Source organism: Mercenaria mercenaria, chromosome 12 (assembly GCF_021730395.1).
Source record: "Mercenaria mercenaria strain notata chromosome 12, MADL_Memer_1, whole genome shotgun sequence".
NCBI classification, from domain to species: domain Eukaryota; kingdom Metazoa; phylum Mollusca; class Bivalvia; order Venerida; family Veneridae; genus Mercenaria; species Mercenaria mercenaria.
This window is the reverse complement of record NC_069372.1, coordinates 15,605,185-15,623,932: the sequence shown is the minus strand read 5'-3', so window position 1 is coordinate 15,623,932 and position 18,748 is coordinate 15,605,185. Positions and strand designations below refer to the sequence as shown.

The 18,748-nt window shown below is 36.7% G+C and overlaps 1 protein-coding gene and 1 long non-coding RNA gene across 2 annotated transcripts in view; one reads left to right on the top strand and one right to left on the bottom strand.

The window, feature by feature from the left end:
- The window catches only part of LOC123543748 (nonsense-mediated mRNA decay factor SMG9-like), a 43,328-nt gene extending 40,746 nt beyond the window's left edge, over positions 1–2,582 (top strand). Inside the window, exon 12 of the mRNA XM_053519278.1 lies at positions 734–2,582. Coding sequence (XP_053375253.1) covers positions 734–812 — 79 coding nt within the window. The 3' untranslated portion in view covers positions 813–2,582. The remainder of the gene's footprint in view (positions 1–733) is intronic.
- LOC128547234 (uncharacterized) overlaps positions 1–18,748 on the bottom strand; it is a 39,049-nt gene that overhangs the window by 1,315 nt on the left and 18,986 nt on the right. The gene's annotated exons all lie outside the window — the stretch shown is intronic.

The window sequence follows — 18,748 nt, the reverse complement described above, 5'->3', positions numbered from 1 at the left end:
CTAGCATTGTATAGTTGTCCTCTACCAAGTTATTTATTTATTTGGGTTTTACGGTGCACCAACACAGTATAGGTTATATGGCGCCAAACAGGACTACAAATTTTGGTTCCACATCTCTACCAAGTTATTCAGATCATGCTCCTTGGTTTGACATTGGTCCCACCCAAGGGTTCACTTGTTTTACCTAGGCTTTTATACTAAAAACTAAAATTCTTCTTGTCAAAAACGCAAGATATAGCATTGTGTTGCGGTACTCTACCAAGAAATCATGTATGCATCTGAGTCAGGTGAACGATATAGGGCCATCATTGTCCTCTTGTCATCCCTGTCATTGTTTTAAGCACTTTGTTCCTGGAGGGTGGTATGCAGTAGCGATAGAAACACTGCCAAAAGATACTAGTGTAACTAGATGGATCAGAAGAAATATATTCTTCATATGTTAGAACTCTCGTAACTGCACAGTATATAGCAGCTTACAAGAGTTTGCAAATAACTTACCCTTGTATTCATACTGTGTACAGAAAGAGGTGACATTTTTTTGAAAGTAAATGCGTCTCGGCTTTTATGGAAAGATTTTTGAAATAGTAATCAAAATTTCTCTTTGATTTTCCAATTACATGTAGTTAAGTCATAGTGCTGTTCATTCTTGTAACAAAAATGTATTACATCAGTAAAATGTACTTTTTGCACCTTTCTGTTGTTTCTAACTTACTGAATTCTCCACTGGTTCCAGGTTTCACTATGCAGCTAGGATATGGGACTCGATCAAGAAGTCACAGTTAATTGCAGAATACAACAGGTTGTTACCTTGATTTTATACCAGACACTAAAATCCTAGCAAATTAACTTGTGGACAGTCCAGATCCTAAGGAAATGATTATTGGACACTTAAAATCCTAGGGAAATGATTATTTAACTATAAAATTCTAGGGAATCAATTTGCAGATGGTAAAATCCAAAGGAATTGATTACTGGACACTAAAATCCAAGGAAATGATTACTTGAAACTAAAATCCAAGGAAATGATTACTGAACTATAAAATCCTAGGGAATCAATTTGAAGACAGTACAATCCTAAGGCGATGATTATTGGACGCTCACGGCCTAGGGAATGGATAACGTCACTTCGCTCTTTTGGGAAATGATTACTGGACACTAAAAACCTAAGGAGATAAGTACTGGACTCTCAGATCGAAGGGAAATTATTACTGACATCTTAGGTTCTAGGCAGACGCTTGGAAGACACTCTCGGAGAATAATTGCTGGGCACTAAAATCATAAGAAAGTGATAATCGGAAAATTAAATGATAGGAAAATTATTACCGGACACTCAAATTGTAGGAAAATAATTGCAGGACACTTAAATTCAAGCGAAAGAATAAGTGGATACTGAAAGCTGAGCGAGTTCCAATCAGTATTCAGATTTCCAATTCAGACCTTAACTCAGCATATCCCGGATATTACGCTTGCGGAAGAAGATGGTTATATTCAGGAAAAGAGCCAAGTTTGAAGTTGTGTGTTGCAGTAAAGGTTTTCTAATAAGATTTGCTCATGCTGCATGAATATGTTACTAATATAAGTTAACTGTGAAATCATCAACCCTTACCCTGCTAAATTTCTATAATGAACATGTCCATCTTTCAATTTGGACAGTATCATTACTTAAAAGGGATGCAAACCAAAACAAAAGATACTAAATGACAAACAGTGCAGAACATGACCAGACTCCACGGATGTGCAGGCTCATCTTGGTCTGCACTGGTCGCAAAGGCAGAGCAGGCTAAAGGTTTAAATTCAGGAGCCTCCTTAGAGGAGTCGTTAGGGTCCTTAAATTTGAGTCACTTGTCCCTTACAGAAACAGGTTTTGGAACCTTGCTTTAAGCGTAGAATTCTCCTTTTGAGGAAGCCACCCAGCTGGCTTACAGAATGGTGGTAGTTCTGCCCAGGTGCCTGTCCATGATGAAACAATGCCTGGAGGGGCACCTGGTATCTTCTTCACCATCAAAATTATTGGTGCCCACTTCATGAAATGATTTCACAGTACCCTAATTGCATGTTTAGTTTTAAGTAAGTTAATAATTGTTATAGGATATGTTATACATTGAAACCTAGCTATAAAGACCACCCTATGGAAGGACAAAAAATGGTCTTTTATTGGCAGGTGTTCCTTATTCACATGTTGAAATATGAACAAAACAGCCAGGATGTCCCTGTCCAGAAGTGATCTTTAGCTCAGGTTTTATTGTAATGGAAGGGTTGATTCAGAATAATGTAGACTTTTTCCATAATTTAAACCAGTGAAGATATTTTGGTAAAATTCTATTTCTTAAATTAACAGAATATATCTGAATTATTTTTAAAACTCAAGCCTTGTAAGCTTAGTTGCTGTTTTAGTCAGAAATAGTAAGGGTCAGAAACAAGGATGCATTTTTTTTTGTAATTTTTAAGTATTCTACAATCAGATGTCTATATCCGAATCAGTATCACACACTAGTTACAAATTAAGCTGTGGAGGAGTATGCGGTTACTGTTTTTTGTTGGTTTTGTTATATTTTAATGTTAATTAAATATTTAAGAAAGAGGTTCACTGGTCATTCTTTTTTCCCCAGTTGATAAATTTCATGCCATTATTTATTTGTTTGCAGTATCTTCACATTATTGAAGCTTGTGGTTGTAAAAATACTGCAACTATACTACTTTTGCAAAAACTTTTTTTAGTGATGTAAAACATTCAGTGCATTAATTTACGCAATTTTGTTCCAGTGGATGTTAAATTTATTTGCATTTGAAGTCTACAGGAACCGTATATGATTTTAACAACTTTAACGTGTTACTATGACAACCAGAGTAAAGTAGTCATGATTAACAGCAGTGGTAACATACCAGCAGGTATAAATATGAAAGTATATTTTGACAGATTTTCAGTGTGGTATATTTTTTATTTTAACACGACCAGCAAATAACCTACATACGTGTAGAGTAAAATATATCTCAGGTTATTCTGCAATAACCAATATGCGTACAATGAAGTCATCTGATTCAGGTGTGTAGCAAGGTTGTAAAAAGTATTTACCATGTTTTCTAATGCTGTTGATACTAGTATGTTGTGTTAGAATCGAAATAACAAGTTCCCAAGTGTGATATATCCTAGAATAATCAGGAGTTTTTCATTCTTATGCGAATCAATAAATCACACAGGCTACGGCCTTCGTGATATGTTTTTACGCACAAGAACTCTAAATGCAGGTTATTCTATGATAAGCCACACTTGGGAACTTATTATTTCTTAAATGAAATTGCCGAGAACAGTCCACATAATTCTGGATCACCCCGCATACCTTGAAATTTAGTGGTTTGGATTTTACTTGGAAATCTGAGGTTTCACTATATGGTGAATACATCATCTGTTTTACCCGTATCATGCTAAATTTCTATAATGAAATTGTCCATTTTTCATTTCAAACAGTTCATTAACTGTTAAAAGGGTTATTTATCAAAAAAGATACTGACTGAATGATGAACAGTGCAGATCATGATCAGGCTGCACAGATGTGTAGGCTGATCATGATCTGCACTGGTTGCAAAGGTCATGTCCAGCATGATAAGGGTTAGTTCATATTTCTAGTAATTCCGTATTGAACAGTTGTCAGATGATCTTTGAAGTCAATATAGTCAGGTTAGGAAATTGAAAGAAGGGAAGACAGGAGATTCCTAATGGGCTCATTTCCTCTTATATTTTGTTCCTATGTACATGCCTTGCGTACAAAATAGCTGATGCAGACATATAGCCCAGTTAGAACTTGTTAAGATATAGCCCTTAAGCATGTTAAAGGGTAATTCTATTTGTCCTTTCTTGTTTTTTTACTGAATCAAAGCACTGTGATTGCTTTATGGTATGTTGATGACTTTATCATTGTTGTTAAATGGTGCTTCATCAATGATTTAAAAAAGAATAGTGGTTTCTCTATTGTCTGCTACTTCGTCCACAAAAAGCTTTGAGTATTAATGTAGGTGGCGCTTGGCCACGAGGTTGTGGTCTTGGAAGTTTGGCTTTATCCATTCTCTGTATTGTAGTAAAGTTGATCGATCAAGTGTTCTGCCCTTAAGAATGGCATACAATGATTCCTGATAAAGGCTGACATGACAGCTCTTTGGGCTGCTTTGCTGTCTTAAAGAGAATTCCTATAGTTTTTTTCCTTTCATAGAATTTTTTTAAATTCACATATATGATAGGAAAAATTGTGCTGAAAACAATGAACAAATAAAAACAATAGGTCACCAGGCTTGTTTTTGTGAAAAATTGTTTTGAACACACCCACTGTTGCTGAAACTGCCAGCGATTTTTCAACATTTTCATAATTTTCTGCTTTTTTATAAATACCAACCAAAATATACATCCAGGAAGCACAATACGGATTTTTCTTTTTGCAGATTTTATTATATACTTATTTGATATCATAGTCATATTTGTAATACTCTATCCTTACAATAATGGGTACAAATGAAATAAAAATATTGTTTCATATTTACTTTTGTGAACTTTTTTCAATGAAAAATAGCCATAGTGAAGAATATTATTTTTAATTTTGAAAAAACTCTTTCATAGAATTTTTTCTTTTTCTTCTTGTGTATAGATAATTGTATTGTCAGCATAAAAATGGCTAAAAATGTATGGGTCACCAGGCTAAATTTTATGTTAAGACCGCTAGAATACAACACCTGTTCGGACGGAAATGGCGCGAACCTGGCCAAATTGATTACATGTATGTCTGCTAAAAGTTAAAAAAAAGTTTTAAAAATTCCTAATTCTTTCTATAATTGAATACTAAATAATCTGAAAGGTGATATTCTCTTATCAGTACTAAATCAATTATCTTACATTATATGAACAACACTGTCTTTGTACTAAAATGCGATGTGAAAACACAACCACAAAAATAGCAAGATACCTGTCAGGCATGATACTTGTCAATACAACAAAAACCAGTATCAACATTTGATTACTGATATAACTTATCAAAAATGTTATTTCATTCAAAATTCCTCATATTTAAGATTGTCTGTAACATGTTTCAACAAATGTTGACTTCAGTTCAGTTTTCCATAGAAAGTGTCGGCTGCGCAGAAAGATGCGCATAAAAAACTATAGGAATTCCCTTTAATATTGCAGAAACTGAGGTCTCAGTGCTCATTTTCATGATGACCTCAGCTTATTAACTCCGCGCATGCAGACCGGAAGTTTAAGTCACCAGAAATCAAAGGACTGATAGCTCTGGAATGGTGACATAATAGACACGATGAAGTTGTGAATGCAATGCTCCCCCAACCTCGTCATGTAAGACGATATACCTTCCTAAATTTTGAATTTGATACCTTCCCAAAAAATGTTCAAATCTGGACCCAATGGACAGAAAAAAAAAATAGGGTGATTTTCATCCTATACAGAAATAAAACAAGCAAATTAGCGGACACTCAAGTTCCTCTTCATTATTAACACATGCTGGAAAATCAGGAAATGTAGTATGATTACTTGATACACTTCCCAAGTCCTTAACCAGAGTTTTTGTCTTTTTCGACCCTGTTTCATTGTGTTTCTCTGAACAGTAGACTTCCTTTCCTTTTGGCTCGTTGGCTAGTATTACTGGTTTTTGGAGACAGGCATCGAAGGGGAAGTCTTTGCTGCTGATTATGCATCCGGCATATTCGGGGAAAGGTATTACTCCCATTAACCAGAAGGTCTTTCCGGCGTTGTTGCTGCCTTGTAGACATAGGCTATTTATTTTTGGGAGTTTCATGGATAGTATTGCGTATAGATGCAGGAGGAATGTGTCGGGGTCTATTTTTTGTTTGAAGCACCATGCTAGGAATAGGTGTTTGGTCTCTTCTACTGTGTGGTATGATTTAGGTATGGTTGGTGGTTTGAAGGAAAGGAATATGTCCATGTAATTTCTGTCGTCAAGGCGTATACTTGAGTTCGTCGATTGCCATTTGTTGTATTTGTTTCCAGTATATGTGTCGGTAGAGGTACTGTAGGTCTTTTAAGTCCTGTTGGTCGCCATTTGTTTTTGCGGCATGGAATAGACCGTACTTTTCGATTTGGTTGTATTTTTTCATGAGTCTTAGTAGGTTGTCGGTCAGTTCATGGAGTACAGGTTTTTTTCTCTTTATTCCGGGTGTTCTTGAGGGTCCTGCCTCTTGTTGGTCTATTTTAGGTTGATTTTGTTCCGGGTGATGTGTTGGGTCGTTGCTGAATATCTCGTTTTGGATGTATTTGTTGTTGCATCCGGCATGTAGTCTGGGTTCTTTTATCATGTATCTGGCGAAGTTGGGTTTCAATTTGATTTTCTGTGATTTGATTTCTACTTTGGCGAAGTCGAATGTCTTTTTCAGTTTGACGAACGGGTATGAATGTTGTATGTTTGGCTCTTTGGATAGGTGTGCTGCTAATATGTGTAAGTGAAAGCCGTGGTGTTGGCAGTTTGCGTCATGGTCTCCGTTATGCCAGGAGATTGCTGTAGGCTGTACATTTAAGAAGTTTTTGAGTGCATTTAGCAGCATTTTTTCATTGGGTTTTTCGTCGAGTTCGTTTAAGTAGTATTTTGGTGTCTGCCATCTGTAGACTAGGTTGTCTTTCAGTTCATCGCAGTTGGTGTTCCATACGTAGTGACTGAAGTATGACTTATCTTCTCTTTTTAGTGGATTTCCGTCTGTGTCGGTGTTTAGTATTGTGGGTATGACACTGTGTGTATTTATGGAGTCTGGTAGTTTAATCAGGATGATTGAGTACCAGTTTTTGTTGCGTACATCTATGTTGTGTTGAAGTTATTGTCGGCTCATCTGAAAATAAATATTTAATCAGTGTACTCTGCTGGCACGCCATGGTACAGTAATGTGAGTCTTTGATAGTTTGCGTCTACGTCGTCTGTTTGTAAGGGTTCGTCAGTGACAGTGTCGTCGCCTAACTGTTTACGTATAGACTTTTGTATTTTGTCAACGTTTTTGATTATTTTTGTGATTTTTTCTATTCTCGATAAGGCTTTGTCTATTTTAGATTTGGCCTCTTTAACCTCATCGGCTGTGTCCTTGACCCCTTCGGCAATTTTTTTGCCTAATTCTGCCGATTTCATAACGGTATTACTAGAGGCATGCATGAATGCTGCTCCGAGTCCGGAAGCGGAACCTGTTATACCTCCGAACAGTCGCGATAGGAATGTACCGAAACCTCCGTCGTCAGAGTCTTCGTCAGGAAATACGTGGGGGAGGAAGTGGATGTCTTTTGTACCTGGTGTATCTTTTGTGACACATATTGTTTTGTCTGGATTTTTGATTGTGTCATTGATTTCTTTTACTTTTGTTTTTGCTTCGCGCCCTAGTAGTTTGTTAGTGGAACCCCCCCCCCCCCCGCGTTTCTCTATTTCAGACACATGCCTGACCCCATATTTTGTTAGTTAAATATACTAATAGATAATACATAAAAATAAACCAGAAGGCCTAGAGCTTAGATATTTGACATGTAGCATTGCCTAGTGGACCTCTACAAAAGTTGTTCAAATCTTGACCCCCCCAGGGTCAAATTGACCTAGCCCCAGGGGTTACTTGATAGTACATAGGGAAATCTTCATAAATTTTCTAAAAATAAACCAGAAGGTCTAGATCTTAGATATTTGATACGTAACATTTCCTAGTAGACTTCTACAAACTTTGTTCAAATCATGACCCCTGGGGTAAAATTGGCCCTGCCCCAGGGGTTACTTGATTGTACATTGGAAAATCTTCTAAAAAATTTCTAAAAATCATCAGTTTGACATTTGAAACATGTAGCTCATATTATTCTGGTGAGCGATCCAGGGTCATCATGACCCTCTTGTTTATATCTTATATCCCTATAACAAATTCACATAACTTATTTGGACACCCACATAAAAGCAGTCGTATCTCTATTTAAAATGTAACGTTTTAATGATGCGCTGCATCTAATCAAAATGCTCTATTACGGCTGAAGTTTAATCTAACTTCCATAATATCATTCCTTCCAGGGAGTATGTGCATACTATAATAATAATAATAATAATGTCTTTATTTCAAGAGGCAACACAGTTGTGCATGCCCAGTCTTCCCTGTGAGCCTCCTTGATATTTACATATGTACAGTTACAAGACAATGTTAAGAATATACACAATGAAGAATCACATATAAAGGTTAACAATAACACAGCATATGTTACAGTATGGTTATACTTACCATTTCCATCCTCTTCCACGTCTATTGCATCCAAGAATGCGTCTGCAATACTGCAGGCTGTATCATTTGTATCACTCTGTACTTCATCTGAAAAAGCAATTGTAATATGGTAATTGTCATATGCGTAATATTGATGTTCAAATTTTATTGTGAAGGGTCTTGGAGTGTAAAGATTTTAATTATGGTTTTTGCCTCAAATACAATATCCATAGGCAAGTATTTACCATCTGCACCAAGGACTATTTTTACATCAGACTCTGGGGGTAAGCCCATTTTTTCCTTGCCTGAAGAAGTAAATGCAAGTGCAGTCTTTTGTAAAATCTTCATTCTGTGGTTGCAAAATGTTCCAACAGTTCTATCTGCAAGACGATGGAATCCAAACCAGAGTCTAAAGAATTGACCAAATCCTCTTACTGGGGAAATCACAATTGCAATGTATTATAATATTGTATCATATATAAATGTGCTATGCCCAAACAGCTACCTATGAAGAGAAAATATTATTTAATAGTATTTAAACCTATTTCATCCATGTTTTTGATGTGTGTGTGTGTGTTTTTAGCTCACCTGTCACAAAGTGACAAGGTGAGCTTTTGTGATCGCGCGGTGTCCGTCGTCCGTCCGTGCGTCCGTAAACTTTTGCTTGTGACCACTCTAGAGGTCACATTTTTCATGGGATCTTTATGAAAGTTGGTCAGAATGTTCATCTTGATGATATCTAGGTCAAGTTTGAAACTGGGTCACGTGCCATCAAAAACTAGGTCAGTAGGTCTAAAAATAGAAAAACCTTGTGACCTCTCTAGAGGCCATATATTTCATAAGAGCTTCATGAAAATTGGTCAGAAAAGTTCACCTTGATGATATCTAGGTCAAGTTCGAAACTGGGTCACGTGGTTCAAAACTAGGTCAGTAGGTCTAAAAATAGAAAAACCTTGTGACCTCTCTAGAGGCCATATTTTTCATTAGGTCTTCATGATTATTGGTCAGAATGTTTACCTTGATGATATCTAGGTGCAAGTTCGAAACTGGTCACGTAGGGTCAAAAACTAGGTCATTAGGTCTAAAAATAGAAAAACCTTGTGACCTCTCTAGAGGCCATATTTCTCAATGGATCTTCATGAAAATTGGTCAGAATGTTCTCCTTGATGATATCTAGGTCAAGTTTGAAACTGGGTCACGTGGGTTAAAACTAGGTCAGTAGATCTAAAAATAGAAAAACCTTGTGACCTCTCTAGAGGCCATATTTTTCATGAATCTTCATGAATAATTGGTCAGAATGTTCACCTTGATGATATCTAGGTCAAGTTCGAAACTGGGTCATGTGGGGTCAAAAACTAGTCAGTAGATCTAAAAATAGAAAAACCTTGTGACCTCTCTAGAGGCCATATTTCTCAATGGATCTTCATGAAAATTGGTCAGAATGTTCACCTTGATGATATCTAGGTCAAGTTCGAAACTGGGTCACGTGCGGTCAAAAACTAGGTCAGTAGGTCTAAAATAGGAAAACCTTGTGACCTCTCTAGAGGCGATATTTTTCAATGGATCTTCATGAAAATGGTCAGAGTGTTTGCCTTGAAGATATCTAGGTCAAGTTCGAAACTGGGTCACGTGGGGTTAAAAAACTAGGTCAGTAGAATCTAAAAATAGAAAAACCTTGTGACCCTCTCTAGAGGCCATATTTTTCATGAGATCTTCATGATTATTGGTCAGAATGTTCACCTTGATGATATCTAAGTCAAGTTCAAAACTGGGTCACGTGGGTTAAAAAAAATAGGTCAGTAGGTCTAAAAATAGAAAAAAACTTGTGACCTCTCTAGAGGCCATATTTCTCAACGGATCTTCAGAAAATTGGTGAGAATGTTCAGCTTGATGATATCTAGGTCAGGTTTATAACTGGTCATGTGCGGTCAAAAACTAGGTCAGTAGGTCGAAAAATAGAAAAACCTTGTGACCTCTCTAGAGGCCATATTTTTCATGAGATCTTCATGAAAATTGGTGAGAATGTTCACTTTGATGATATCTAGGTCTAGTTTAAAAGTGGGTCACGTGCCTTCAAAAACTAGGCCATTAGGTCAAATAATAGAAAAACCTTGTGACCTCTCTAGAGGCCATATTTTTCAATGGATCTTCATGAAAATTGGTCAGAATTTTTTATCTTGATGATATCTAGGTCACATGTGCTCAAAAACTAGGTCACTATGTCAAATAATAGAAATAATGACGTCATACTCAGTTCAACACTGGGTCATGTGGGGATAGGTGAGCGATTCAGGACCATCATGGTCCTCTTGTTTTGGGGTTTTTTTTGGGGGGGGGGAGGGAAATTTATAATGATGATGAATGTGACATCAACAACAACAGTAAATAAATAAAGATATAATAAAAATAAAGAAATCAGAAGAGCTGTTTGGTGTTCCCCAAAATAAAAGGTCTGCAGGTTGAACAAAGTGATAAGCAATGAATTATATGTTTCTATAGGTGAACAACAATCCGCATCACTGTACCACTGTCAATTTATATATAATGCATAGCAAACAAACAAATATTTACATATATATAATACCTGGTACATTTGTAGTACCAAATCATATGTGTTCAAGCAATCTTGGAATTGTTTCCTCGACAGTCACACGACCTGGTGTCTCTGTATATTTCATTCTACCCTGACTGAATTTTCTCAGCAAACCTAACAAAAATAAGCATACATTTACTTGAATTGCAAGAAAAAGATTTAAACATGCTGGTGCAAAGAATACACTTACAGTGCAGTTTTAAATTTCATGTAGATTCTGGCTCATTCGTCCGTTGAACATACTTTTAATATTCCACGCAGAACTCGGATCTCTTCAAGTTGTGAAATAAACAATGTCATACTTTCCTCCTCATTACTGAGCAGTGCAATGGTAAGCGCTTCACTCTCCGTCAGACCACTGTATATGACAACATCCTTGAAAAGCAAACCATGTTTGAACTAAACATAATTTGAGCCATTCCATGAGAAAACCAACATCGTATTGGTTTTTAGCTCACCTGTCACATAGTGACAAGGTGAGCTTTTGTGATCAGCCTTCGTCCGTCGTGCGTCTGTCAACAATTTCTTGTCTGCACGATAGTGGTTTCATTTATGATTTTATTTTAACCAAACTTGCACACAACTTGTATCACCATAAGATCTCGGTTCCTTTCTTGAACTGGCCAGATCCCATTATGGGTTCCAGAGTTATGGCCCCTGAAAGGGCCAAAATCAGCTATTTTGACCTTGTCTGCACAATAGCAGCTTTATTTATGATTTGATTTTTACCAAACTTGCACACAACTTGTATCACCATAAGATCTTGGTTCCTTTCTTGAACTGGCCAGATCCCTTTATGGGTTCCAGAGTTATGGCCCCTGAAAGGGCCAGAATTAGCTATTTTGACCTTGTCTGCACAATAGCAGCTTCATTTATGATTTGATTTTAACCAAACTTGCACACAACTTGTATCACTATAAGATCTTGATTCCTTTCTTGAACTGGCTAGATTCCATTATGGGTTCCAGAGTTATGGCCCCTGAAAGGGCCAGAATTAGCTATTCTGACCTTGTCTGCACAATAGCAGCTTCATTTATGACTTGAATTTAATCAAACTTGCACAAAACTTGTGTTGCCATAAGATCTCAATTCCTTTGTTGAACCGGCCAGATCCCATTATGGTTTCCAGAGTTGTGGCCCCTGAAAGGGCCAAAATTAGCTATTTTGACCTTGTCTGCACAGTAGCAACTTCAGTTATGATTTGATTTTAACCAAACTTGCACACAACTTGTATCAACACAAGATCTTGGTTCCTTTCTTGAACTGGCCAGATTCCATCATGGGTTCCAGAATTATGGCCCCTTGAAGGTCCAAAATTGGCTATTTTGGCTTTTGCAGCCATATAGAGACTTCATTTATGGTTTTATTTGATACAAACTTCCAAAATATCTTCAGCAACAATAAATCTTGGATTCCATGACAAATCAGATCCAATCGTAGTTCCAGAGTTATTTTATATCTGATTTCCTCCCCTGATTGTAGTCAAAATGGGGTTATATCAGTAAGTATTAAAAGACTTTTTTGAAATTTCTTTATTATCATTATTTGGGACTGAGTCAACAGGAAAAACTATGGACTATTTTAGTAAAATTACCCCCTTTTAAATTTAAAATTTAAAAATGGGATATCCCGTAACATGAAGATACTGATCTGAAATTTCATTTAGTCAACAATTTTATTTGCAAAAAACCTTTTTTTGTTACAAACAATATTTTTTTTTTAATTACTTTCCCCTTTTTACTTTAATATAAATAGCTTATTTTTAGTAACTTTTTTATTAGGCCGTGGGAAAAACCCGAGACCACTTTTCTTTTACAACAGGATTACCCCAAATTTTTTAGGTGAAAATTTTGACATACGTACCTTGAAGATTTTTTTTTTCTTTTGGTTAAATTTTTTTCCTTTTGTTGTTCCGCCCTTTTTGGACTCAAAAAATTTTTTCTGAGGACCTTTTTTTCCTCAAGGCAAGATAACAGGGGGCGTAAGGCCACATGGCCTCTTTTTTGCGACCAGGGATTCAGACCAACGCGCAGATCCAAATCTTTTTTATCCATGCGGGTTTCAAAGCAGCTATCTGGTTTCTAAAGTGCAGCCATATCTCCATAACGCAATAGAACTTTTTTCAGGCATGTCTCTGTTAAACATTAGGAACTTTTTGTTTTTTCTTTGCTTGATAAATCTGGGTTATATTGTAGAACAGTCAGCAACAAAAAGTTACTTATTCTTACTATCATTAAAAAGGTAAACAAAACAATAAAATTCAAAATGAAATAGCTTCCAAAAATCAATTGTGGGCAAAACAAAAGCAATAAAGAGCAATCAAAGTTTAAATTTTATGATCATATAGTGAATTTTCACTATACAGGAGCCGAAATACATACAATAAAATGTTATCGGGCTGTTTTAGCTTAACAACAAAAAGGGAGGACAATACACCATATAAATTCAACCAAAAAAATCTGGAGCAAGCATATATATCAAAAACAATGGCGTCTCGAAAAATGGGGTTCGACAAATCCTCTTCATTGCTTTTTCCCCTTGTGACCTCTCCTGACCCACCAGGCCCTCTGCTTAGCAGGGTCGGACTCCTTCGTGGGCAGGAAGGTTTCTAGCTTTTTGGGAGTTCCTTTTTTTTAAAATCCAACCACCTTTTAAAATTTTCTGCTTTGCTCCTTGTGTATTTGGTTGAGAGGCTGAGGTATTGCACATTTACCCTGCCTTTTTCCGTTGTCATTTCAGTAAAAAAATAACCTCCAGATTCATCCTTTGTGACAAACTAGCTCTCTGTTTATTTTTGTTTTTTTCTCCAAAAACTTCTTTTTTTTCTATTAATCTGAAAAACAGATAAAACCTAGAAAAAAACTGCTGAACAAAGGACCCCACGGAGTGCCATGATTAGGGGTCAACTGTATTTTACTTTGCAAACTTTTTTCTTGAATCACAGTAACAGTCATAAGGTCCCAAATTTGCATGGAAACGATCAAACACGCTGTTTGGGCTTTTGCAGCCAGATCCATCAAAATTTCGGAGTAACGCCCCCTGATTCCCCCAAAGGGAAAAAAAATTTTTTATTTTACCTGGGAACAGAAAAATTTGACATTTTACATTTGATTTTAAAACCACACTCACTACAACATAGTCATAAAGATCCAAAAACTTTTTTTAAAACCGGGTGATCCAACAGGGGTTTTAAATAATGCCCGAAAAGGCAAAAATTTTTTAATTTTTCCCTTTTTACCCGAAATTTTTTTTATGCCAATTTGATACAAAAGTCACAGAAAGTTTCCTTTAGCTCTAACCAGTTGGAAAACAACACGGTCATGTAGGGTCAAAAATTAAGTCACCGGCAGACAAAGGAAACCTTTTAACACCAGAGGGCCACATTATGATTCTGTGCGAAACTTGGCAGAAAATTTACTGATTTTCCTAGGCCAAGTTCAAACGGGCATTTTGGGGGAAAAAAACTCACCCGAAACAAAGGAAAAAAACACTAGAGCCACATTTTGACCCTTTTGAACTTTTGGGCCCAAAAGTTTATCTGAGATTCCGGCCAATTTTAAATTTGCTCACCGCACAAAGGACAAGGTACTTTTTTGATCGCCGGTGCCCTCGTCCTACCGTCGTCCAAAAATTGCTGGACAACCAGAGGGCACATTTTTTTATGGGACTTATGAAAGTTGGTCAGAATTCACGAGAATCGCAAGTTCGAAACTGGGGCCGTGCCGCAAAAACTATCAGTAGGTCTAAAAATAAAAACCTTTGACCCTCTAGAGGGCCCAAATTTCATAAGACTCATGAAAATTGTAGAATGCCCCCCTTGTGAATTAGGTCAAGTTCGAAACGGTCACGTGGGTTTAAAACTAGGTCATAGTCAAAAAAAAAAACCTTGTGACCTCTCTAAGGGCCATATTTTTTATGAGATCTTCATGAGTATTGGCAGAAATTTAACCTGAATATCTAGCAAGTTTAAACGGGGCACGTAGGGTCAAAAAAAGGTCATAAGGCTAAAAAAATAGAAAAACCTTTGACCTCTCAGAGGCCAAACCAAAGGATCTTCATGAAAAAGGGGAGAAATTCACCTTTTAGATATCTAGGGCAAGTTCAAACTGGGTCACGTGGGGTTAAAAAATGGTCGTAATCTAAAAATAGAAAAAACCTTGTGACCTCTCAGGGCCATATTTTTTATGAGTCTTCGAATATTGGTCAAATGATCACCTTTATGATATCGGGCAAGTTCGAACGGTTTATTGGGCAAAACAGGTCAGTAATTAAAAATAGAAAAACCTGTGACCCTCAAGGCCAAATTTCTCAAAAGGGTCTTTAAAAAATTGGTCAGAAGTTCACCTTAATATCTAGGTCAAGGCGAAACTGGTCACGGCGCAAAAACAGGTCATAGGGCGAAAAATAGAAAAACCTTTTACCCCTAAAGGGCCCAAAAATTTTTACGAAACACAGAAAATTTGGAAAGTTCACCAAAAAATCTGGGCAAGTTTAAAAGTGGGGCACGTGCCCTTTAAAAAATAGGGGAAGGGCAAATAATAAAAAACCTGTACCTCCAAGGGCCTATTTTTCAAAGGACTCAGAAAAATTGGTCAGAAATTTTTTTTCTTAAAAACTAGCAATGTGCTCAAAAACTAGGTCACTAGTCAAATAAAAAATAAACGTCATACCAAATTCAACACGGGTCATTGGGGGTAGAGCGATTCAGGACCACATGGGGCCCTTTTTAGATGATGATATAGGTCATCATGACCTTTTTTTTCAAACTGATCATTACATATGAGTGAGCTTTTAACAGGAAAATTTTTTTAAAGAATACATTAATAAGTAAATTAAAATTTTTAAAAATTTCCATGCTAAGGTTTTAGGGCAAAAGAAAAGGGGAATTGTATTTTCAGCCACGTAATCTTCATTTTTGGAAAGAAAGGAAATACCCCAATGTTTTCTACACCAAACTATAAAAATGTTTACAAACAATTGATTATAACGGGAAAACTAAAAAAGGGTGACTAGGGGGGCACCCTGCATAGCTTTTCCTCCAAAATTTAAAAAAAAAAAGACAAATGAAATTTACAATTGGCCCAGATTAAGGGGTCCACGTTTTTTTATGCCCCGAACGGGGGCATAAAGTTTTTCAAATGCCCCGTTAGTTTATTCGTTAAACGTTAACTTTTTACATGAAGGCACTTTACAGGCAAACCACCTTTAACTTCCAACTTTATACTTTTTGAGTACACAACCCTACGACTTTGGGGTCACCAGGCAAAGGTCAAGGGCAAGGGACGCGGGCATTTGTTACCGTTAGTGTCATTTTGGCTTGCTGTAATTGTGCCTCTAGATTTAAGGCTCTGCACATGTTTTTTATGCCCCCGAAGCAAGGCATAATACTTTTCAACTGTCCGTCCGTTAGTTTGTTCATTCGTTCGTCACAACGTTAACTTTTTGTATGAAGGCACTTTACTCACGAACCACTGCACCCAGGACCTTCAAACTTCTCATGCTGATAGAACTTATTGAGAACACGACCCCTACTGACTTTGGGGTCACCAGGTCAAAGTCAAAGGTCAAGGCGCTTCGGGGGCATTTATCACCATTAGTGACAGCTCTTCTTTTTAATATTTTTTATTTGTCTTAATTTATACTGCATTAATTTTTAGCTCGACTTTTCGAAGAAAAAGTAGAGCTGTTGCACTCGCCCCGGTGTAGGCGTCAGCGTCAACGGTTAACATTCCTGAGTGAGACGCACTGACAATGATAGCTAACCCAAGGTGTTTTAGCCCAAATAACTAATAGAGTCTATTCAATTCGGTTTCCTGTGCCGTTCTGAGTTTTCTCTGGTTAATCAGGTTTATATAGGAAATATACCCAAGAGGATAGTTGGTAATTAGCTATCATGTCCGAGCGTTATTACAAATATGGTGATACGACATTCTGCGGACTGCTGAATCTACATGAATCTGCAATGTATAATGGAAATATGCCAGCGTCCTGTTGGCTACCTGTATGTCTGGTACAAAGAAGAAACTGTACTCTGTTAACCTTAGTATAAGCAGTATACAAATATACATGTGTATGAAACAGAGAGAACAATATTTCGGAGAAGCAATATTTTAGAATACTGGACTGTTTCTATATTACTTTATAACTATGTCCTGAGCGGCCATTACATTACAGTTTCCTTTCTTTCTTCTCTTTAAAATAAAATAATTTAAGTATGAACATGTCATAATGATAAAGTAACAGGCCCACAATAATAAAATAACAGGCCATTACATTACAATTTCCTTTCTTTCTTCCAGAAAAAATTCAAAAGAATTCTTTGACGATTGTACTGAAGAACCGGAAATAAATTAATTTTTTGATCTTTGATGATTTCACTCAGTTTTAGACACTCAAGATTCCTAATTTACTTCATTCATTGATTAATTTAACAATTATTTTTGAAAAATATTCATTTCCGGAAAAACTGAAAATCTCCTTCGTAGACAGTATCTACAACAAGAGAATTAATTATATAAATATTATTCGCACACGAATACACCTCATATTGTCATGATCCGGGGTCAGGAAAAACAATCATCTTATGTATATGTATTAACACAAAGGGATACTATTATCATTCATAAAAATATAAATTCAGCTTACCTTCTCGATCTCCTTCACCTGCACAAGAAAGTAATTGTTATATATCCCCAGACGATCGTCCAGACTAATAATGGCCGACAATTTTCACTCTACAGTGTCGGCTAGAGAGATATCTCGCCAGCCATTCAGCCTCATTCCAGTAGTGAAACATCACTATTAAAAACTGATAATCACGGATATACTTCACTAGCACATCTATACTAGGGTCACTTTGCGCCATTAGTTTACAGAAATCCTCGTACTTTCGCATACAGTCATACCTAAATAGCTGGGAAATTCGGTTATCAATAGTAATTGTTATGTGCTTCAACCTTGTCATCAGGAATATAGATATATTACAAAAAGTTAGGGGGAGGGGGTGGCGTTTCCCTGATCTTTTCAGCTAAAGGAATTCTTACTGGTCATAACCTTATCGCATACATCAAGCACTAGGGTCCGATTATATGAAATTAATACCCACAGATCTTATCGTTTCAGGCTGAACAGCATGCCGTACATGCTACATTATCTAGCCGTTTGTTATTTATTCTTTGGCATGGTAGCTCTGTTGGAAGTACACCACAGTGTCATTTTTCAAAAGGTCAATGAAATTACGACCACAAAATCCCACTGGAACGTGGCTCTAGTCCTGGACATTTCTATGTTTGAACATGTTCTAGATAAATTAAATACCAATATAGAAGGGGCCGAGAAAATTGCTCTTCATATTTTAGAAAGATATAATGCCACCGCCCTCCGGTCCTCAGTTTCCAATCAAGTCACCACAGACTGAAGGTTTTAGTCTCTCTATTCGGAATCTTCGCGCTGAAATTGCATCCCTAAAGTTACTATATCAGGATATACTACAGAGTTATATCAACTATCAATCCTTAAGTGCACGTAATAAACGAAGTATTCTACCGTTAGGTGGTCTTTTCCGTGTATTGTACAGCACGGCACAGGATTCAACTGTTTCAGCTTTAAAACATAATGTGGTCAAACTGGCTAAAATGCAAAAATCTATCATACATATACTAGAATCAAATCTGTCTATTCTCAATGTGTCCCACCAAGACATCTCACAAAACCGGCAGTCTATAAATAAACGGAGTTCCCATTTACAGACTGTAAATGAACCTTGTTATTTAAAAGTTTTGGTTTCTGTTTCAAAGCTCTGTACGCACTACGGCTGATTAATGAAACTTCAGCGCCTGAATCAACTAGTGTTCTATATTTATTACGATAGATTTTGATTAAACAAGAATTCGGGTTGCCTGCAATAGCTATGTTAAAGGTAGACATATAGTTTTT